We start from the raw sequence: 24,576 nt of genomic DNA, 5'->3' as shown, positions 1-24,576 counted from the left end.
ATTGATGTGATAGATTTTGTTTTATAAAAAGTTATATAAAATTTTAAAAATAAATCTCAAGAACCTTACATCAAACCAGCACTCAGAGGATGTTTAAATAAATTGGAGTATATTAAAAAAAATTGATGGTGGTAATTTAAAAATGTGAGTTTTTTTAGTATAAGAGTTCAAAAAATATTAATGAGTAATGATACATGTTAAAAAAAAATGTAAGAAATTTTATTAGAGAATGATTTCGTCATTTCATGAGTGTAATAAAATTTAAAAAACTTTTTATTATTATATTTACAATCCACTCATAAAATAACATATTATTTTCTATTACAATATTTTATAAAAATTCTCAATATTTACTATTATTAGGGTAATACTATATGAAATATCATGGTTGGATAATTATTTTTTAAAATAAAATATATTTTAATATTTTAATTAATAAATTAAATAATGTGATTAATAATATTATGAATAAAATACCTATTTATATAAAACTTTGTTTCGGTTGTGAATTTTTTAAAAAATAAGTGAGAGAAAGATTGGATGATGAGTGATGATTTTGAGAAAGTAATGATTATTTTTGGTAAAAAGACTTAAATGGTATTGATATATATAAATAAAATAAAAAATAATAATTTAAAATAGAGGATATTTTTGTATTTTAGTTAATGATATAAGTGATTGATTGATGAGAAGTGATTGATTGGAAAATATATTTTGTATGGGTTTTTAAAATAACCCAAAGAGAACAAGGCCTAAATAAATTTTAAAGTAAACCCAAACCCTTATATCCTTATTATATTTTATTCCAAATACAAATTCTAAAAATAAATTCTCTTTTGCTGTAACCTAATTTTTTATTTGTATTTTTAATATAGTATTTTTTTTGTTTGTATATTTATTTTATTTGTCTATTCTTTAGTTTTTAAAATGTACAACACAAAAATTAAATTAAATTAAATTATTTATTTTATTTTGTTGTAATTATAATTTTGAAACTCAATCCGACTCATTGGTCGAATTGGTAAACCCGGTGAACGGTCATCAAACTAAGTTGGATTGATGAAAAAATCGGAAATGCAATCAATTTAGTTAAACCCGGTCAACCCGTTGGTTGGACCAAAAATCCGACAGCCCGTAACCTAATGGATTTATCATATTTTAAAAAAAAATCACTTCTTTTCTTTCTCACTTATCACTCTCTCAGTTCCTCTATTTTTGTTTTTTTTCCTATTGGGTTTACCTATTTTTAGTTACATGTGAGTAAACTACTAATTTCTAATTCTAGACACTAAAAATGACAAACTCTTTCATTTACCTTAAACTCCACCTCATAACTGATTCCATTTTTATCGTATTAAAAAATGATTTAAGGTGTCATTGTAAGTCATAACATAAATCTAGGTTCTTCTCCAAATAAAATCATAGTTATCCAAAAATCGAAGGTCCCTAACCGATGTATAAACAATTTGATAGATTTTTACTATCTTGTATTATTTTATTATTTAATGAAACTCATTAGTTGAACCAGTTGACCCACGGGCTAAACTAATAACCCAGTGACTCAGTCCCTTTACCGAGTTAATGACCGAACTAGTACCCAGTGACTCAGTCTCTTTACCGAGTTAATGACCGAACTAGGTTTCAAAACTATGGTCGTAACATTTTTTATGTTATCATTTTAATATCAAATAAATAAAATAATCTTCAAAAATATTTCAAATATTAATATAAAATTATTAAACATTGCAAATTAGTTATACTTTTATTTTTTTTTTAACTGATCCGTCTGTTTTCAAAGTTAAAAATAATCTATTTCCCTATTTTAGACCCATGTTAAAAACTCTCAATTTCTCAGCACAAACGAATTTAATTTACAACCATAAGAATAGTTTAAAGAGAGAATATAACCTAATTGGAGAACTTGTATGAGGACTTCTCATAAGAAGCAATCTATCTTAAAATATTTAAAAGTGAGAATTTTTCTTGTTTGTTCTCAAATTTAGGTTATACAATTGTAACATTTTCAAAGTTAAGAGTTTTAATAATAATAATAAAAAAATAGGAGATTTTAAAAATATTTAACCTAATCATGAAGATCTCTTTAAACCTGGATGCTTAATAATTATTATATATTATTTTTTTAAAAAGGATTTATATAAAATATTTTTTTTTATAATTATTACCAATCATAACCAATTTATCAAACTATGCATTCAGATTCAACGGCAAACGTGTTGATTCAACTTTGAAGTTGCTAGTTTTTAAGTTTTTAGCTATTTGACTTATGATGCATATATTTCTGATCTTGAACAAAACGGAAAATATTCTCGATAAATAGGAGTACATCTTTTCACTTTGTTTTTTTTTTTTTTTTTTTTTTTTTTTACTTTTGAGAAATAATTTAGGCAACAAAAATATAACGAAAGTTAAGTTACGAATCAAACATTATTTGTCACAGATGCATAAGATAGAAAAAAATGATGTCTAAAAAATAATAATAAATTAAAAAATGATCATGTTCGGAAAATGACTATGGTCGGGACATTTTGTGGCATTACTTCATTCATGAACATTACCATTTCTCGAACATGACCATTTTTGTTTTAACATAATCATTTTTTAAATTTATTATTATTCTCTTAGTATGATTTATTTTTGTTTTCTTTATTGCATAAGTGACATTATTTTCATTTTCAGTTTCATTGTCTTATTCGTTTGAGATATGTAATGTTTTGTTTGAATTGGGGAATTAAGTTATTTAAATAATATAAGTTTGAGATATCCTACATAATTAATTGAAAATTGTAAAAATAAAAATAGAAATACTTATTTTCTATTTCAAAATAAAAAAAATGCTAGGCAGTGCAGGTTGAGCCGTCTTCTTGAATCTTGAAGCAAAATTATTTCTTCAAACAGTTCTCACCTGCCAGCTTCTTAGTGAGCAAGATAGAGAAATCGAATCAGGTTTTTCTGTACGGAAGAATGGAGAAGATGAATCATGCTTTTGAGAAGGTCAAGATTTTGGTTGGTATGGAGGTCGAAGAAGAAGAACCGGCTCAAGAAGAGAGCTCTTTCGCATTCATAGACGACTTCAATCGCAACTGCACCTTCTCTACCAAGCAGGTACACTCCACTCTCTCTCCCGTCATCTGTTTCAGGTGATACTCATACACTGAGAGATTCCTTCGTAAAATTCTAGCTAGTGCTGTGGAATTACCCATTTTAATTAAACTCAAAGGCAATACCTTGATTTTTCAATGTGAGACATTACAATCTTTCCTACTTGATATGCATTGTCCTCATTGCAATCCATATGGAAGATTATAGCTTCCTACACTTGAACAAGTATTTTACCCTTGGATTTGTAATAGGGGTATAAAATATGAGAGCAGGATATGTGACAAAATAAGGTCGTGAAGGCTTTTCATTTTTAAATTACCAGCTTTTATGTTAATTTTTTTTGAAAATGAGTTAAAGACAATGCTTATAGTGACCACTTTTTGTTGTAGCTTAACTTTCCTTGAACAGAAAAAAGGCTTAGAAAATCATAGTCTTAATCTTTACTAGAGCAAAGTGTTACACGAATCATCATTTGGCTTCTAATGGAGCAAAGAATGGCCTAGTTATGAATTGTGTCATGACTGCATATGCAAGTGAGGGAAGTTTACGAGGCTTCACATAAAGAATTTAAATTATTCCCTTTTGTGTTATAAGAAGGGATGTTAACTGTAAGTCTACTCATGATCTCCTCTTAGGACGATTTATCGTGTCCTCGTGATATGGTCTATCCCTATAGACGAAATCGGCCTAACAAATTAGGCATGGCTCCCAACCTTCTCTAAACAGTGACACTTCAATTTCTTAGTTATCATCATAGTTGCCTAAGAGGGGAATATATTCATACCGTAAGTGCTGAAATCACATTGTTTAGTGTCTTTAGATTCTACTTATCTTCCAACTTCTAGATAAGTCATTAGGTAGTTGAGAATTCTATCGAAAAGAAAGTTATACAACTTGGTTAATTTCCTATGGTCTCTTCATGCACCAAATTATGTGTGTGCTTTGGTTGTTAACTCCCTATGGTCTCCCCTAGACCAACTTATGTGAATCCTTCGACTTAAAAGTACAACATATTAGGTGAGATTTGAATTTAAAATGTGACAACTTCCCAAAAGTCAAGTGTCCACAGGATTTGGATTGTAGTATGGAAGATCAATCTGCTCAAATTAATGACATAAAAAAATCAAGTGTCTGCGTGGAAATCTCTGTTCTAGTCAATTCCTAAGCATGGGAGTCTACTGTATGATAATCAAAACCATCTGGCCTCACTTAGTTGATAAAATCAGGAAGGATTGCAAGTTTATAGGGTTTATGCAGTTAGTAGTTCTCAATTGACTGGACTGTTGAATGATATTAGCATGCAACTTTTCTAGATTTGACTTTTGGCTAATCTGAAACCCATGAACTAAAAGTATTTGACTCACTTTTACTTATATGAAAATTTTGGTGTTGATTAATGTGTTTGATTTAGAGAGTCAAGTATTATCATCTGGATAACTGGCTCCTTCGATCATCTCCTTCAGTTACCAAATAATAGTAATCCACCAATATGGAAGTCCATCTTAGATATTCTAGTCGAAGATTTAATTAACTAGAGAAGTACTAATGGTTCAGAATTTATTTAGCAAGGATTAGAATTTGTTCAGTTTGCACTAGTTGTAATACCATATGCAGATGCATTATTGGATTGTTTTTCTTATTTGATGAAGAAAATATTGAAAATTGACCATTCTTTGACTCTCATATTTACAGAGGCTTTATGGGTTTGCAATATGCTTGGCTTCGGGTTTGACCTTTACCCTCCTGGTAAGTTCTTGATTGTTGACAATGTGCTAGTTTTCTGCAGCCATGACATTTTTTTTCAACAATTCTCATTGCTTTTATACTTTACCAAACTCTTACATTCTAATCATTTGAATTCTCTGTATTATTCCAATAGCTTATGGCCATAACTCATATTTTTTTGTTAGGAGTGGATGACATATATTCTTTTTTTTTTTATCTTGTGGTACTAATTAGGTAGGGAGTCTTGTTAAATTTTCAAAACATTTATAAGTTTGAAGTAACATAAATTTTATGGGGTTTTGTCATCCTTGGTTTTCTAGGTTAGCTTAAGTGGTAAGAGTCTGCAAAGGTTTATGCTAATGGCTCGTGTTATTTAACTCGAGTTTTTCCCAATAATAACTGCTGTGAAAAATCTAACTTTTAAAATTGCTATCAAAAACCAATATTCTTTAAGTTATGGTGCCTAAGAGACCAAATGTCCCATGTTCGATTCCCACTAAGAACGCCTTAAGTTGAAGTGGATGCTATGGTTGTGGGGGTCGTGCTAGCTTCCTAAATTCAGAAAAAAAAACTGTGTCCTGTATGTATTGTGGAGTGACCTGGGTGATGATTGTCCTATAATCAATTAACTGTATTGTGGAGTGACCTGGGTGAAGACTAAACACGCCCTTGATTGGACAGTCTTGATTTGATGCATCTAATTGTTCTCAAGCCTGACGAGTTAATTCTCAGCAGCCTAAAGAAGACAAACTGAGAAGGCGGCACAAAGATGGAGGAACCTTTAACCCGCGGGATCTCTTGGGCGATAAAGACAATTAGTCTACTTAGTTATTTCATTAAAATGGAATAAAACCCATTTTTTCATTGAAGATATTATCGAAGAGAGATTTGAGAGCAAACACTAGAATTGGTCGGTGTAATTGTATTGCATGAGAGTAATGTTAAATACAGAAAAAAGAGATTTACTGGAAAGAATATGATTTATACAATGAATCAAATAATGATCATATCAATTGTAATTATATTGACAATCAATTAGCAAATCTCCAATCAAACAACAAATCAATTAGTCCACCGGTAACAATCCATTCTTGGATTTCCTTTGACTTTAGATGAATATTCTTTGCATATTTTTACCCCTTTCAAGTTGGGTTGTACAGGTTGTATAACCCTACCTTGTTGTTTTTCCCTTCAAATGTAGGTTGCGGAAATGCCTTTGTATGTATATCGGCTATTTGGTGTTTAGATGGGATGTATAAGAGGTTCATGTCTTTGTACACCACATTGTTGGAAATGAATTGTCTGTCGATTTCCACATGTTTCATCCTGTGGTGATGTAGTGAATATTTTGCTATGCTCAGCTATTTGTTTGTCACATAACAACTTCAATCGCTTTTATGTGAAGAGTCCTAGTTCTGTGAGGAATCTTTTTGATCCATATTTCTTTGCATATTTCGAATGCAAGGGTTTTGTATTCTGCTTCGGCACTAATTCTTGCTACCACTACTGCCCAATCTTCATCTATGTAAACTTTTATGTGAGTGTGTTCAGTATTTTTAAATAGCAATCCTTTTCCGGGAGTACCCTTTAGGTATCTGGGAATTATGATCACGAAATTAATGTGTTCTTCAGTGGGGTGATTCATAAAGGCTCTATATTCTGCCTCGACACTACTTCTACCACCAACTTTTTTTGATTCACCATGTTACTAGGTTCCCCATTACTATGTTCAGTATACTGAAGTGGATCGTCTGTCATTAATCTCTCCTACCCAATTTTCATCTGTGTAAACATTTATGTCAGTGTGGTCAATTTTTTCGAAAATGTAATCCTTTTCCCGGAGACCCTTTAGGTATCTGAGAATTTTGTATACGGCTCAGGTAATTCATGTAACCCATTTAGATTTCGATGCCAGGTCTTGTGTATAAATATAGTAGTCAACTGATATGTTAGGAATTAAAATCCACAGTTAACCTAGCTTGAATTAGGGATTCTACCTTGAAGAAGAATGATAGCGAATAAGTTGAGAGAAGAATCAATAATTTTATGATGATATTAAAGATGAAGAGAGAATGTTAGAACAATGATAGGTAAGGAGAAGAGATTAAATGATATGAGATGAGTTAGGTTACACCTTGAAAGAGAAACATTATTCAATGATATGATGATATTTCTTGCCTTCCTTCCTTAAATATGGTTGTAACTGTCTTATTTTTAAATTTTTGATGATATTCTTGTCTTCCTTCCTTACATATGGTTGTAATTGCCTTATTATTGAATATCTGATAATATTATCGTATTCCTTCCTTTATTAAATATGGCTGTAACTGTCTTATTATTGTTCCTTGACCACCAAGTAATTATTAACATACAATAGATGCTTGGCTTGACTGCCAAGTAGTTATTAACAGAAAATAAATTCTTGCTGTTAAAACAATTTATTCCATTGCTGACTCAGTTTTTTGGCCATGTCAGCCTCTGTTAAGGTTAGAAACTCTAACCCTGAGAACCTCTCATATCATCGACCTACTAGACGTTGGATCTTCCTTTGTTTGTAGGTAGCTGATCTTCTTTAGAGCTAAGTTTGTTTATTGGGTCCATGAGAGTATCTATTGGCTTGCATCCGCATCCCACTTCATTTCAAATCTTAGATTGATTTCTAAGGGTTGACCTATAAAGCTGTGCAAGTTATTATATACAGATTTGTCACCTTAATGATTATGCCAGAGTTAGTTGATTGTTTTCATACAAATCAAGATGAATTGTTTATATCAGTGGACTATAGTATCCATATTGTATTGTGTGATTGAAGAAGAGATTCAACAACATTATTACTCTACTATGTTTATTGGAGTTAGAACTTAGAAGATATTGGTGTTATTGGAGAACTAAATTACCATTTTCTAATTTTTCTTTGTAGTCACTGCTTGTTTTCTTCAACCCAATCAAATTTGGAATAACTTTCACATTTGGCAATTTAATGTCACTTGGGAGGTATGTGTTACCTATGCATACATTTTGTGTTTCAGCCAGAATTTATTCATTTTTCAAGAAAGCTGTATTCTTTTGATTATCTATTGCATGAAAATGTATTTGAACAGATTTTTTGTATTGGATTGTTCATTGCCTCTTCCAAGTTGATTATTCTACTATGTGCATAATATTTAATGTTTTATTGTAATGATAAATAAATAAGGTAGTGGTAGAGTCTAGTTAGTAGGGTGGGTTTGGTTATGTCTAGTTGAAAGATGGAACCACCCACGATCGGTTGGAAATTCTAAGGTTTATAAAAAATTCCATAATCTCAAAGCTATTAAATCATAATATGCGATTACCTCTTATAGTTCATCATAATAACTCCAATGGAGTTATTGACGGTTACCGATGACGGTTACAGGTAGTTACCGGAAACGGTTACAGGTAGTTACCGGAAACGTCGATAAGATTCAAGGAACCGCCAAATAAATAAAATAAAATTGACGAAAACAATCAACAATTCTTGATGCTGAACATGCGTCAGGATAAACAGTTAGTGACGCTTCAACCAAGTTAGATCTGCCAAGCAATCGATTACGCTTTATTCACGACGCTTGGTCGCCCTTCCCGACGTCTTCGATTTTCCTTTAACTTTACCTCCGAAGCTATACAAATACGTTTAAGATACGCCAATTGTTAAAAAATATATATAAATTTAGTATTTCATCAGTACTGCCTCTTTTGAAAAGAGCTGGAATGCAACTTTTATTGTCCTTATCAAGAAAATTCAGGGCTAGTGAAATAAAACACTATAGGCCAATTAGCCTTGTGTCAAGTTTTTACAAAGTTCTCGCTTAAATATCATTTCTCCCGATCAGATGGCATTTGTTCAAGGCAGACAAATCACTGATGCTTCTTTTCAAGGCAGACAAATCACTGATGCTTCTTTAGTTGATAATGAGAACTATGATTTGATTATTAAAAGGAAGATTGCGGGTTGTTTTTGCAAATTGGACATCGAAAAAGCGTTTGATCATGTTAATTGACCTACCTGCTAAAGAGAATGAGATTTGGAGATAAATGGATCAAGTGGATTAAGACATGCATTTTCGAGCCAAAATTCTCCATCATCATTAATGGACAGGTAACCGATTTATGTGATAGCAGTAGGGTGTTACGTCAAGGGGACCCCTTTCACCGCTTCTATTCACCATCGTCATGGAAGCGCTCTCTAGACTCTTTGAGAAAGCTTCCAACTCTGGCATCTTCTCGGGTATTAACATCGGAACAGTTAGAAGACCCCACATTATTATGCATATCCTATTCGCCGGCGACACTCTTTGTTTCGTAGAACCGTCAATTGAAATTTCCAATCTTATAAGGATCTTCATCCTTTTTGAGGCGTGCTCGGGCCTTAAGATCAACAGAGACAAGTCTGTAATTTTCTTTGTTGGGAACATTCCAGATCATCATTCCCTCGTTGATATCATTCCCTCGTTGATATCATGGGCTTTAAAGTTGGGAAATTTCCAACCAAATATTTGGGTCTTCCGTTAGGAAAAAAATCAAAAGTCACGATAATGGATTCCCATCATCGAAAAAATGGAGAAAAGATTAACTCTTTAGAAAAGTAAACTGCTCTCCAAAGGGTAGAATAACTATCATTAAGTCCTCACTAAATGATAAAACCAGTTATCTAAAGAGTTTTATATATATATATTATATAATCTTTCTTAATTAATTAAAGACCCCACCTCTTTGATCATAAACATGTCATAATCAACCTTATATAATCCAAAGTTTTAACGGGATTTAATCTGTCTATTTAATCTGTGTATATTATTATTATAATAGATATTAGACGGTTATTACTCTCATTTATTTATTAGTTATTATTATTTAGTACTTACTAATAAGTATATGCTTTATTTTCATTTTGCACCAACATATTTTGTCCTTAGTTTTTACTCCTTCATGATAGTATGTTTAACTACATCTTAAATCTTTAAATCAGGTTAGGTTCAAACCTTTTTGATATTTGTGATGACAAATAATCAAAATAATTGGATGTTGATGATAATTACCATTTATGGAGATTTGTTACAAATATTGAAAATGGATCGGGGTGGAGGAAACGTTACATGGTCATGTAATATATGCACTAAAGTGTGCAAGGAATCGTACTCAAAGGTGAAAGGTCACCTACTAAAAATGAAAGGCCTTTTACTCTTGAGTATGATCCCTTGCACACTTTAGTGCATATATTACATGACCATGTAACATTTCCTCCACCTGGTTCTTTTTCAATCTTTGTAACAAATCTCCATAAAGAACAATTATGATTAACATCTAACTCCTCATTTTGAATATTTGTCATTATAAATATTCAAAAGGTTTGAACCTAACCTGATTTTAAAGATGTACTTAAATCTACTATCATAAAGAAAAGGAATAAAGAAAAGGAGTAAAGACGGTTTGTCCTTTAGTAATAAAGGAACATCAAAGATATATTTATTAGTAAGTAATAATTGAGAGAGATATAACTTTCTAATGTCTAAATAAGGAAGATTATATAACATACATATGGTCCATTAAGATTATATAGTCAAGTAGCAACACACTGCAGCAGCTACAGTATATATATATATACTCACAATACTGGTCTATCACCTTGAAAGAGTTAGATTTAATTTAGGTAACTCTTTTATGATTTAGTTAGGACTCCTACCTAAGCACCTTGAAAGAGGAGATTGTCGATCGCGGGCGGCAGCTATCAATCAGGGGCAGGCGACGGAGAAGAACTTTGATAGCTGGGGTTGAACGATTGAGAAAGAAATGGGTACGGGCTTACGGCAGAGAAGGGAAGAAATGAAAGATATTGTAATTAGGTTAAATTATTGAAGTCCTTCAAATTTTCCTTTTTTGATACTTCAATTTCTTTTTTTAAAACGGATCCCAGCCTTATCGGATTGGTCAACCCTATGAAAAGTCAACAATACCTGTTTTTTCGTATCCGATACTCCAATTTTTTTTCGAGTATTCGTGCAACATAGGTAGAAGCAGAACTAAGAGCACTCACTCTCGGATTGTGTGAAGATTGAAGAGTAATGGATTCATGATTATTGAACGATCTCGGCATAACCAATGATAAGCCCATCAGACCACAATCTAGCTTTTATTAGTATTGCTAAGAATACAGAATAATGTCAACAAAACACATTGTAATCGACATACATTTTATTTTAAGAAAGACAATGGTGGTATAGTTGATAGCTCTCATATGCCATCGAGACTTTAGGTAGCAGACACACTCACTAAGGTCTACCAAATATCACATTTGTACAACCTAACTTGATGGGAGTATAGATATATTTAATGTTTTATTGTATTGATAAATAAATGATGTAGTGGTAGAGTCTAGTTACTAAGTGGGTTCGATTATGTATAGTTGGAACCATCCACTTTCTCCTTTCCTTGTTGCATATATTGTAGTAGTTTGTACATGATTTTTAATTCATTCAATAAAAAAAATGACTAATATAAGCCGGTTTCTCACTTTCTAGCCCTTTACAATTTCACTTCTACTGTGTTAATTGAGCAAATACCTTAACCCAAGTTGGAGTTGAAGAACTGCTATGTTAAAGTTGTAACCCAAGGCCATGTTAGTTTAGTTTCCCTTTTCCATAATCATTTGAAAAACAATTTGCTATAATCATGCCCATAGTGAATTAAGATTTTACACAATGACTCAAGTGCAAACCATGTGTTGTTTAAGAATAACGTTACCCAAAATTCTTACCTTATTAGGCAATGATGGCATTCTTAGGATTTGAGCATGTGATAATATTTTTTAATTGCAGAGTGCATCTTGTTTTGGACCCGAGGCTCACCATATCCGGAGTTTATGCTTATTTGTTTTCTTCTTTAAAAGTTGCATTCAAATCTTTTTGTCATGCTATTAGTGGTATAGTTTTCCAAGTTTCCAAGTCTTACATATTTCAGAACTCAGCTGGAATATTTTTTATGACAGCACAGCATTTCTCATTGGCCCACAAAGACAATTTTCAATGATGCTGGACCCTGTTCGCATTTACGCAACGGCCATATACTTTGCAAGCATGATAATAGCACTCTTTTGTGCGCTCTATGTGAGTGAATGCTTGCTTGGACTGCTCTTCCACAAGCTTAAACCTGATTTGGATTCCTCATGCTATGATCACATTTTTGCTTTGCTGAATCAAACAGGTCCACAACAAGATATTGACACTTTTCGCCATCATCTTGGAGTTTGGAGCACTTATTTGGTATGTCCTATGAGCTATTTGTTGCCAATAAATTGTATTCTATTGTCTGCCTTGCTTTAGACATCTAATGTGTTTGAATTTCACATAAAGTTAAGAATGATATTGATATGTGAAAATATAGGAAGTATAAGTCTTTTTCTTTCCTAGGCATGATTTATGCAATCTGCTGTCTTTTCTAGAACTTTTCATCTATATTGAATGAGTTAGATGATATTTTGACTGCCTATTTTTTTTTTCCTTGGAGTAATCTTTATCATTAAGTTTGTTTTCTGCATACCGCCAACCCAAATAAAATATAGAAAGTATTAACATTGTTTATACTAGCTAAATAACAGCAAAGGTGAATTTGGATAAATGTTTATGCAAAATATCTATTTAGTGAATGAGTCGCATTATTTAAGTATACTCTCCATATATTTATTTATTTCTTGAAAGAAGGTAAACTTTTTTAACATTAAAAAATCGTGAACTCGAATTGCGTTCACTTTTTTACAAGTAAAGAACATGAAGGCAAAAAATCATATAAACATAACAAAAGAAGAAAATATTAAATCGGAAAAGTGCAGTTCCCTTGTTTCTTAAGTGAGACGAAAGTGTGGAGAAAGAAACCTTTGATCCCACCTAATTTCTATGAAACGTCCTTTGTTATGCTCTTTCTAAATGAGGGGAATTCTCTTCTCGTCGGCATAGATAACCACCGACGTAAGTTAAGAATACGTCAAGAATGCTTTTAAGAGGATTCCAAATGTCTGAGGCTAGGACCCCATCCAAGTCGAATTCCTTCGTTTTGAGTTTATAAGAGGAATACAAAAATATTGAGGGTGCCTTTGCATTCAAGACATCCTCCCAAGGGAGCCTAATAATGTTTCCTTGGACCGAAGAATGATAAAGGTCGCTCATCGGAAAAATGTGGTCATCTTTCCATTCAAAGTTGTCTTCTGAAAGAGGTGTTGATGTTGACATGCAAATTACGTCAACACGCTTAGAGAGTCTGTTCTCCTTATCAAACAGAAAGTGCCAAGTGAAAGTGACTTTTCACTCATAATGATCCATGTTAAATTTGTAGAAATCTGCCACACTTGAATCCTTTTTGTTAAAGGCATAATAAAGATCATGAAAAACGTTTATGATCATGTTGCTTGGAAGTCAAGGGTCCTTAAAAACATTTGTAGAAAAATAAAGAAAAGAGAGAAATTTTATTGCTTGTGTTTTTGTTGTTATTCTTACATAAGACTTTCTAGTGCTTAAATAGTAAGATTACATTTGTAGAAAAGGAAATAATTAAATAGTAAAATCATGTAATTGATAATCAACGGCCAATTATCAAATCAATTAGTCTAATTGATTGATTTGTTACTGATTTTCTCAATATTCCATTTTGGAATTATTTTCTTCCAGAATAATTCTACACTCCCCCTCAAGTTGGGTAGTAGATGTTGAGACTGCCCAATTTGCCACATACTTTCTCGAGTCGGCTTGGTGAGTATGTCAGCCACCTGATTGCGAGATGTAACGTAGAGGAGTGTAATAGAGCCTTGGCAGAGATTGAAGAGGGTGTTGCCGATGAATTGTTGATGACATTCTTTCAATTTGACTGATTCAAAAATCATGTTTCACTTAGTTAGAGGAGTGGCTCTTGGCTCTTGGCTCTTGGCTCTTGGCACTTGGCTCTTGGCTCTTGGCTCTTGGCTCTTGGCTCAGCTCTTGAAGTGAAAAATAATAATTTTTGGACAAATGAAATGTTGAAAGAAATTTGTCGAGACACGAAGACGATGCTCGATACAGATTCGACTAAACTATGAAAAAAAAAACGCACTGGAATTTGTGATAAATAGTTTTAGAGAACTATGAGGTTATAGAATCATTTGAGTTCTCCTCCAATGGCTATTTCCACCATTGGAGGAGGCAGCGGAAAATTGTGAGTCGGTTTCTTCAAGATGAAAAAACCCGCTCTGATACCATGTAGAAAAATGAAGAAAAAAGAGAAATTTTATTGCTTGTGTTTTTGTTGTTATTCTTACATAAGACTTTCTAGTGCTTAAATAGTAAGATTACATTTGTAGAAAAGGAAATAATTAAATAGTAAAATCATGTAATTGATAATCAACGGCCAATTATCAAATCAATTAGTCTAATTGATTGATTTACAAATCAATTAGTCTAATTGATTGATTTGTTACCGATTTTCTCAATATTCCATTCTTGGAATTATTTTTCTTTCAGAATAATTCTACAACATTCTTTCCATTTCGTCTTGAGAATGATACCATAACTTAACAATAGTGGTCCAAAAGCCAATACTGCTCTAAAAGCCCGCTCATAAAGAAGCTCACTTGAAAGAGACCCATTCAAAATCTGGAAGATCGTACTTTGGTGTAGCGGTGGTTGTCTAAAGGTTGTCTTTATCCTTGTGAAACCTCTAACATCATTTACTCAGAAGTGTGGTCTTGGAAAGAGAAGACTTACACACATATCTTCTCCATATTGAGATCGGGTACGACAAATTGACTTTAAGGCGCTCATCTAATGTCATCCAAAATAAAATGCCTTAAGCTCATCCAATGTCATCCAAATATTGTGACCTCTAGTTTATCGTGTGTTTTTGTGTTTGACCACTCCATTTTGTTCACAGTGTTGACACATGAGTTGAGCTTGAGTATGCCTTCGCAGCATCTAGATCTGAGCCAAATTGAGCAAGGGCGTGAAAGAGACACTTTGATTTCTCATATGTGAGACCAAACAATGCTAACTTGTTTTTTTAATTTTGTTGGTAGTTGCTCTTTATCCTTGTGAAACTTTCAACACCATTTACTAAGTGTGGTGTTGGAAAGAGAAATTACACACATATCTTCTCCATATTGAGATCAGGTACGCCAAAGTGATTTTAAACTGCTCATCAATGTCTTCAAAAATAAAATGCCTTAAGTTCATGATCCAAAAATTGTATGCTTCTAGTTTATAGTATGTTTGAGGAAATCATGTGAGAGTGAGATACCTCAAGTAGTTGTTTTTGTGTTTGACCACTCCATTTTGTTCATAGTGTTGACACAGTAGTTGAGCTAGAGGATGTCTTTGGAGGAGAGGAATGATTGGAGAGTGAAAGAAACACTTTGATTTTCTCATATGTGAGACATCAAACAATGTTGTTTTGTCGTTTTTACTTTATCCACATATTTATCAAAAGAATGAAATATTATTTTATTTGTACCCATTTTTTTTATTTAAAAAGTTAGTACGACTCATTTGTAATGGTAGTTGCCTAAAGGTTGTCTTTATCCTTGTGAAACCTCCAACACCATTTACTCAGAAGTGTGGTGTTGGAAAGAGAAGACTTACACACATATCTTCTCCATATTATTGAGACCGGGTACAACAAAGTGACTTTAAGCCGCTCATTCAATGTCATCCAAAATAAAATGTCTTAAGCTCATCCAATGTCATCCAAAAAGTGTGATCTCTAGTTTATAGTGTGTTTGAGAAAATTATGTGAGTGTGAGATATCTCAAGTAGATGTTTTTGTGTTTGACACTTTGATTGTGATAGTGCTAACACACAAGTTGAACTGGAGGATGCCTTTGGAGGAGAGGAATGATTGAAGAGTGAGAGAGACACTTTGATTTTCTCATACAAACAATGTTGTTTTGTAGTTTTGCTTTATCCATACATATTTATCAAAATGTGAGTATCTTTTAAAAAAAGAGAATAAAATATTTCTTTTGAAACACCCACTTTTTATTTTTATTTTTTTTACTTAGAAAGCTAGTACGACCCACAATCATGACCCCACTTCAACTTTAAGTGAGAATTGAACTCGTGATCTTTGGTCTCTTAGCACTAACTCTTGACATTTGAGTTACCCTAGTGAGTTAAAATATATATTATATGATTTTACAATTGAGTTTGGATCAATACATATAACTCTTTTAATGTGTGGCACATAGGATTTATGTCCAAGTGAGACGAGACGTGTGTGATCATCACTAAATGAAACAAACTACCATTTTTTCATTAGTGTAGGTATCTGTGATGGTCCCTCAACATCACTATGAATAACAGAAAATGGTGTTCAAGGTTTGTAGCTAGTTTGTGCATGTAACAAACCACTTTTTCTGTTAGTGTAGGTACTCGTGTTGTTTCATATACATCACTAGGAATAAGAGAAAATGGTGTAGATGGTTTGTAGCTTGAGCATGGAAAAGATGCTCGTTTTCAATGTATGTTCAATGTTACTTTGATTGAGCCAACACTTGGAGCCATTTTTCACCCTAACATATTAGTGTCGTGACTTGAGTTGTATTTTTGGAAGAGAGACATGTCACTCTTCATGTGGTCTAATGCACCTAATACCCTCACATTGCCTTTGTATAATAATAATAGATGCATGTCCCTTTGAAGGAAGGCTATCTATTCTAGTCAGAAGAATATGATCAAATTGAGTTCGATTTCTAAGGGAAAAATAGAAGAAATAATACTCTAGTTGAGCCTATTTGATAACAATTTGGAGTTAAATCTCTGTTTGTACATTATTGGCTATTAGTTCACTTTGAACTTTCAAGCTGATAAAGTTGTGTTTACTTTGAAAGATATATTCAGATATTGATAAGTGTTCCAAAACCCTTATATCCATTACTTTATTTTTTTTATAAATTTTAAGTATAAAAGGATATTATAGTAATTCAACCAATTAAAAATTCAAATAACTTACTTTTTCATCAAACAAAAATTTGGGTAAAAACCCATTAAAAACTCCTCAAATAACCCAAATCAAACAAACTCCTATTGCGATAAATCCATGGGTTACCCAAATATGTCGGCATTTGGCCATGTTTGCGAAAAACTGTTAAATGTTGAAGATGCATCATTTAACAAAATATTAATCAAGCTTTCATGGGGAAGGAAGTTTTGATAGATGACTAAGTTTCTATAAAACAATGTTGATTTTAAAGCTCATCTTCAAATACAGAATCTGTAATAGTACTGAAATTGAACTCTTAGAAAGATTCATTTTCTTGGTAAGCTAGAAAAAACAATAGAAAGATCTCATTGAACAAAATGTTTACAGACATCAGAAAAGAGGATAGGTGTGCTAGGTTTTAATGTGCGTTTCTTCTCAAATGATTTAGGATAGGATTAATTCATTTCAATCCAAATTTTGTAAAATGGTATTGAGTTAAATAAATTAAGTTTGTCTATATTCAAAGCATTTTGAAGAAAAGAAAATGTATTAATAAAGTTTGAATTTTTTTTTTAATGTGATGAAATGCATTACTAAAATGTAAAATTGCATAACACAACGATAACTCATAACAAAATTTAATACTTACATAATAAATGTGAGAACTAACCTATTACATACAACTCAACATTAAAATTGCAATAAAAATTGAAAATTGTTTTATGAATGGGTTTGATAGGTTGATTGTTATCATTAAAAAGTTCATTTCATCTTGGTCATTAAGATTTCATTATGACCATTATTTTTACTCCATGTAAACTGATTTCTTCCATAGGAAGATCAATGAATCAGAAACAGAAAACAACTATGGCTAATATTTTATCCCCTTTACACTTTTGTCAGGAACTCGAACCTTATTCATATCCCCACAATACAAGATTTTTGCCACTGATGCGAGTTCAAAATATCATGTCCATCTAAAACTGTCAATTCTTTTACGAAACTGAATTCCCAAAAAAAAACATCAATAACCCATAAATTCTCTTTCGTCTTGTGATCGACTCGGGTGTCATAAAAACATGATAATCCTGTTGCTCCCATGTCCTTAAATATCCAAACCCCACCAAAGATATATTATAACTTGGTTAGCCTCTCACTAAATTCCCAAAAAAATAACATCAATAACCCATAAATCCTCTTTTGCCTTATGATCGACCAGAGTGTCATAAAAACATGATAACCCTGTTGCTCCCATGTCCTTAAATATCCAAACTCCACCAATGATATAGTATAACTTGGTTAGCCTCTCACTCTTTACATATTCAGAGTTGGCTTGAAGGTAAGGTCACCTAAGCGGCGGCGCTTAGGACCACCCTTTCCCACAAGCATACAAAAAGTACACTAATAAATTTTGAACTTTAGGTTACAATATTTATCAACATAATATTTAACCAATCTGACTATGATATTTTTGTTAATGATAATAAAAATTATTATATTAAGAACAATTTTTTTTTCAGCTTAGGGCACACCAAACCTCGGGGCTGACAGGTCAACTAGGCAGTGACCTTAGGACCGCACAAAAACAAATTGCACTAATAAAGTTTGAACCTCATGTCACATCATGTTGTTTTTGTTAATGATAATACAAATTATTAAAAAAAAAAATGAGTAGGCACCACAGACCTCAAAGCACTGATTAAAGGGAAATGGTGATCATTCTCAAGCTCTGTGTACCCATTATTCAAAGATTTGGCCGGCCAATGATATAAGCAAAACTAGAGATTCAAAAACTAAAAGAGGGAAATGTTGATCATTCTCAAACTCTATGTACCCATTATTTAAAAAATAATTTCTAAACTTTCAAATTTGATAGATAGAAATTTCTGTAAACTAAAAGATTTCAGAATTTCACAAGGATGGAGAGCTATATATATTTTAAATTCAGTTAATGAAGTCAAATCCTAATGAAAGGAACAATAAAATTTGATCAATCATAAAATTTGCAATTAGTTGGAATGCACCAAACAAAATTCTTAAAATAAAAATTTTAAATTTATTATGAATTTTTAATTTCCAATCAAAATTATATCTTTAGTTTTGATCAAACTTTAAAATAAAAATAATAGTAATATAGGTAGCGAATGATGTGGCTGGCACCATAGAAAAATTTAATTTTAAATTATACATGTCACTTAAAAATATTTAATAATTTCTTTCTATTTAACTTTTTATTATTTTAAAAATATATTTAATAATTTCTCTCTTTTTAATTTTTTATTATAAAATTATTATAAATATTACTTCATTTGAAATTGGATCAGATAAATTATTCAATTTAAACTACAAATTAATAAATATAACTCAAATTATTAATATTCAATTTAGATAAAATAAAAATTTTATAGTAAATTTTTTTTTTTGGAAAAACGACTTAGCGTCATTTGATTAAAAATTCTCCAAAACGGGAAAAAAAACCACGAGTTTAAGAGATCAATCTAGACAGGCCTAGAATGATTTTGAAGTCGTAACATTCTGAATAAAAGCTAAAAAGCTAAAAACGTAAATGAATTATTTGTTTATAATGCTTTCAATTCTAGTGAGTTTAAAAAACGGTAAATTCCAGTTCTTGCAGATATTTCAGTTCTGCTCCGTGCTTGGAATTCTTCTCCACGTTCCCGCGAGGGCGCTGCAATTCGATACAATATCTTTCCGTAACTCGTCAATGCTCCTGCGGGTTCTGTCATATACCATTGCATTCCGTTCTTGCCAAATGTTATACACCACTGTTCCAAAGTCACACTTGAACACACTTGTTGCAAATCTATTTCCCTTGGCTTTGAGTAGTGCTGCTTCTTTGATTTCATTCCATTCGCTCGGGAAACTAGTCAGCTCCAGGCTTTTATAGAATCTGTCCCAAAGCTCCGAAGCAATACAGCAGCTCCCGAATAGGCGATCTATGGTTTCTTCATTTCCTATGCATAGAAGACAGCTCGCGTCCGGGATGTTCATATACTTACTGATACGATCACGAGTGCTGAGTCTTTCCCAGAAGGCAAACTATAGAATGAACTAGTGTCGAGGGATAATCTTCGTTGACCATACAAGAGGAGCCCATTCTACTTTCTGCGCTTTTTCCCGGATTACCTCCCATATTTTCTTCAATACCAGCTTCCCATTGTCCTCAGCTTTCCATTCATGAATATCCGGTCTATCGTGTAGTTGTATGTTACTTATATGATCAAGTATTCTCTTTCCTTCTAGAATTCTTCTCAAGAGCAAGTTTCAATTCCCGTCTTTGATGTCTCTGATTTTCGCTTTTGCGCAGTCCCTTCTGATACGAGTATTTTGAAACTCCTCCTTGTCGAAGATAGACTGGTTTTCAAACCAAGGGTCATGCCAGAATATAGTTCATTTCCCGTCCCCTAGTCGGATGTCATAAAGATCTACAATATCGCTTCTTAGTTTAAGAATCTTTTTTAGAGACCAGCTCATACCTTCGTGAATTTTGTAGGTCCAGATGCTGGTTTCGTGTTTCATAAACCTCGTATGCACCCATTTGATCCATAGTGACTCTTGATTGCGCTCCAAAGCCCACAGATGCTTGAAGGTTAGAGCCTTGTTCCACTCGATACAGTTCTTCAAGTTGATGCCTCCCTCGTCCTTCGGTTTGCAGAGAGCGGTCCATTTGACTTTCTTTCCTCCTCTTCCACTACTACCCCAAATAAAGTTTCTCATCAGCGTGTCGAGTTCCTTCATTACCTTCTTCGGAATGACCATTTGTTGCGCCCAATAGCCAACTATGCCCATAACCACGGTTTTGATAAGTTCGATCCTCCCTGCATAAGAATGTTTTTTTGATGCCTAGCCAGATATCGTGTTTTTTACCTTTTCAATCAGCGGCTTGTAGTGTGAGATCTCGATCTGCTTCGCAGTTAACAGAATTCCTAAGTACCTTATGGGAAAACTACCTTCCTTGATGCCCATGATGTTGAAGATGTCCTGCTTTGTTTCGTCCTTCACGCCTCCATAAAATGCCACACTTTTGCTTTCATTAATAGTTAAACATGTTACCTCAGAAAAGAATGTTAGTGCAGCCCTAATAGTTTTAATGGAATCAACGTCTGCGTGCGCTAGAATGAACAAATCGTCAGCAAAACATAAATGTGTTACCTCCTCTACCTCACAGAATGGGTGAAAGATGTATGGACGATTCTTTCGGAATATCGCGAAGATGCTCTCAAAGATCGCCATGATAGCTACGAAAAGGTAAGAAGAGAGGGGGTCCCCTTGCCTTACCCCGTTTTCACCCTTGAAATAGCCTCTGTGGACTCCATTGACGCTAACAACAAAGCAGGATGATGAAACGCATTGCATAATCCAATCGATAAAAATCATAGGAAAAGCAGAAACAACCAGAAAGTCTCGAATGGCTTCCCATCTAACAGAGTCGAAAGCTTTCTTGATATCTATTTTGAAAGCCACTCTCGGGGATATTTTCTTTTTCCCGTAGCCTTTTAATAGGCTCTGCATGAGAAGAATATTATGAGAGATTGTACTACCGGGGATGAATGCAGATTGATTAAGATTTATTATTTTTCCTATTATATTTTTAAAACGTTTAGAAATGATTTTTGAAATTATTTTATAAATTACACTGCAATAGGAAATTGGTCTGAAATCTTGTACTTTCTCAGGTACCGCAGTTTTGGGGATCAAGGTTAGGACCGCTGTATTCCATTGCTTTAACATCTTCCTATTTTTGAAAAACTCCAGAACCCCATCAGTAACATCTTTACCCACAACCGACCAATTATCTTTGAAGAACTGTGCATTAAACCCATCAGGACCCGGGCTTTTATTCCCATCAATACTAAATAGAGATCCTTTAATCTCAACCTTCGTGACCACCCTTATCAACTCGCGACTATCTTCTGCAGAGATTTTCCTATCAATAATTTGATACAAGGTATTCAGGTGACTTTGATGCTGCTTTCTTGTACCCATAAGTTGTTTATAGAAATCCCAGATCTTGGACACTCTTTTGACCCTGAACATATTTTAATATTATATGACAAGTGAATGAATTTTTAATAAATCTTATAAAAAGATGAAATAAAAAAAAATTAAAAAGAAATAAAGTAAAGAAAATAAAAAAAATTAACAGTTTAGTAAAATATATATTATTAATTTGATTTATTCATTTTCCGTATTATTATTTAATATTTTTTATATTTAACTTCTTATTCTCTCTCATATGTATTTTTATTGTTTTATTAATTTTTCTAATTATTATCTTACAAATATATAAATTAATTAATTCAAATATATAATTACAAATTAATAGATAAAAAGAAAATATATAAAATAAACTTTTAGTAGAGTTCTCCTTTTTTCCAACATAGTTTTTACTAATTTTTTTTTTAATAAATAAAATAGAATAAATTATTTAAAGAGAAATAATTAAAATGTTATTTTACTGGTTATGTACAATAATTAAAAATATATATATTTATAATAAAAAAAATTAAAGAAATAAATTATTAAGTATTTTTTAATAATAAAATTTGTAAAATTTTTATTAAATGCATTCTATTTTATTTAAGATAGAGTAAATGTAAATATTGAAAAGAGAGGGAGAAATTATTAATTGAGATAAAAAAAGATAAATAAATATATACTTAGTTAGCATGTTTAATCAGCTATACGTCATTACCCTTTCACTACAAAAATTTTTGCTACCTCTATCGTTACTCTAAAAATAATTACACTTTTTCGTCATTTAACTTGTACTAAATTCCTTCCAATAGATTTCTTCTCTCACATTAATTAGGTCAATAAGATTAATTTTGTTAAGTATAATGAAAATATAATTAATATTTTTTATTTTATCTCGTTAATCATAATTTGGAGCACAATGAAAGTTTGAAAACTAAGATGAAGTAGTAGTTAAAGATTGCTAAGAAAATGAATACATCAGTCATTTCAAAATATTAATTTTAATGTCATCTTCAATCCGAAAGTAAAATTATTTAGGAGATTATCTTTGATACAAATGAGATCTTCTTAAGTTTTGGATTGATTTTTTTTTTTTTTTTTTGTTAATGGGTAGAATAAAAATGAAAATTGACATGAATTTTTAATCCTAAAATATTTTTGCTGGGATTTTAATATTTTGTGGATATGTATCACTAATAATTTTCTTATCTAGTTTTGCAAGAAAGTTGATAGTTTTGTTGTTTTGCTTTGTCAACGATGAATGAAAAAAATTATACTAACTACGAAATAAGCCTCCGTTAGATTGGAGATACAGTATTATAGATATAGGATAATGATATCTAAAATAACTTTAATTTGATGTTTAGTTAAAATAAATTATATCTAAAGTGTTATTAAGAGTATAATTTATACCTAGAATGATGTATAAAATTGTAACATATATTTTTATAATTTTTTCTTTCCCTTTCTATCCTTATTAATTTATAATTTTTCTCTCTTCTATAACATTTGAATCCTCCTATTGTCTTTAACCTAAATTATTGTCTTCTTCATCTTAGGATGATGTGGGAGTGGACATCCTTTATCATTTAAAAGGTAAATTTTTTTTTTGAATTTTTCAAAATATCTTGACAAATAATATCTAGCAAGTGAAAAATAGAAACATCACAAATAAAATGATTGATTTATTTAGAAAAAAAAAAAGAGATCTATAAATAAGTTAATTGCAATTTTTTTATTGTATTATATTACATTAAATAAGTCAGATTGGTTTTAGTAGTTTTGTTTTAATTAGTCTTATTTAGAAGTAATAGAACAAATTCTTATTTTCATCTTCATAATTACCTCAATTCTTATTAAACTTCCACAACATAGAATAATCTATTCCAGAAAGAAGTAATTGTCAACAAATTATTCAAGTTTATAAATTTGCTTGTGATTTTGTTATTATATATTTAAAAATATTAATTATTAATAAATATTTATTTAATTATAGGAAATAAAATATATCTATAAAGAAATTATATTATCATATTAGCATTATTATTTATTTTTAAAAATATTTATATGATAATAAATATTTTTTATTAGTTTAAATATAATTAATAATAAATATTAAAATAACTTATATAAATATAAGGATGAAATAATTCTTACTACTTTTTTATACTATCAACCAAACACAAAATTATAAAATCTTATAATTTATACCACTTATATCATTTCAATCAAACACTAATAATTGATATAATTTATATATCTTAATACTCCAATACAAGTTATACTCTGCAATTTATATCTATATAATTAGTACCACGCACCAAACATTCTCAATAAATTAGTTTTTCTTAGTTTGTTGGCTTAATGAATGTGAAAGCTTTGAAGTTTTTCAGTCATTTTTATCTATAATAAAAGTCTCTAACACTTTGATAATGTTTTTATTTATTTTAAAAATGTTAAGAATTTTAAATTTATTAAAAAATATAATTATTTAACATAGCTCTTCAACTCATTTATCACAACAAATTAGACAAAATTCTTGCTATTTCATGAAAAATAAATTAATTATTTTGACATTAGAGATTGTTTTTATTAAATCAATTTAATTAGAAAATTGAAGATAGGGGCAGATGAGTAGAGCCACTCGTGAGCTCAGTCAAAATTTGATTCGAGTTCGGTTAAAATCGAATTTGAGCCGAACTCGAGCCAGCTCGTTTAAGATTTAAGACGAATTCGAGCTTAGGTAAAACTCATTTCATGGCTCATTTCACCATTGAT

At 31.4% G+C, this 24,576-nt stretch overlaps 1 protein-coding gene across 1 annotated transcript; it reads left to right on the top strand.

The window, feature by feature from the left end:
• The first annotated feature begins 2,874 nt into the window (after nucleotides 1-2,874).
• LOC124921884 (vesicle transport protein SFT2B-like) lies at nucleotides 2,875-12,578 on the top strand. Its single transcript, XM_047462585.1, has 5 exons — nucleotides 2,875-3,123; nucleotides 4,813-4,866; nucleotides 7,766-7,839; nucleotides 11,852-11,969; nucleotides 12,067-12,578. The coding sequence occupies exons 1-5, from the start codon at nucleotides 2,983-2,985 to the stop codon at nucleotides 12,136-12,138; spliced, it is 459 nt and encodes a 152-aa protein (XP_047318541.1). The 5' UTR covers nucleotides 2,875-2,982; the 3' UTR covers nucleotides 12,139-12,578.
• Nucleotides 12,579-24,576: the final 11,998 nt, after the last annotated feature.

This window comes from Impatiens glandulifera, chromosome 1, assembly GCF_907164915.1.
Source record: "Impatiens glandulifera chromosome 1, dImpGla2.1, whole genome shotgun sequence".
In the NCBI taxonomy this organism is placed as follows: domain Eukaryota; kingdom Viridiplantae; phylum Streptophyta; class Magnoliopsida; order Ericales; family Balsaminaceae; genus Impatiens; species Impatiens glandulifera.
Note: the sequence above shows the minus strand (reverse complement) of the source record. Positions and strands in the feature narration are given on the sequence as shown.

Bases quoted from the DNA above. Each gene is read 5' to 3' on its own strand.
- LOC124921884 (XM_047462585.1), top strand. From the start codon at position 2,983: ATGGAGAAGATGAATCATGCTTTTGAGAAGGTCAAGATTTTGGTTGGT. The intron at 3,124-4,812 runs GTACACTCCACT...TCATATTTACAG, and splicing joins GCACCTTCTCTACCAAGCAG to AGGCTTTATGGGTTTGCAAT. The intron at 4,867-7,765 runs GTAAGTTCTTGA...TTTTCTTTGTAG, and splicing joins GTTTGACCTTTACCCTCCTG to TCACTGCTTGTTTTCTTCAA.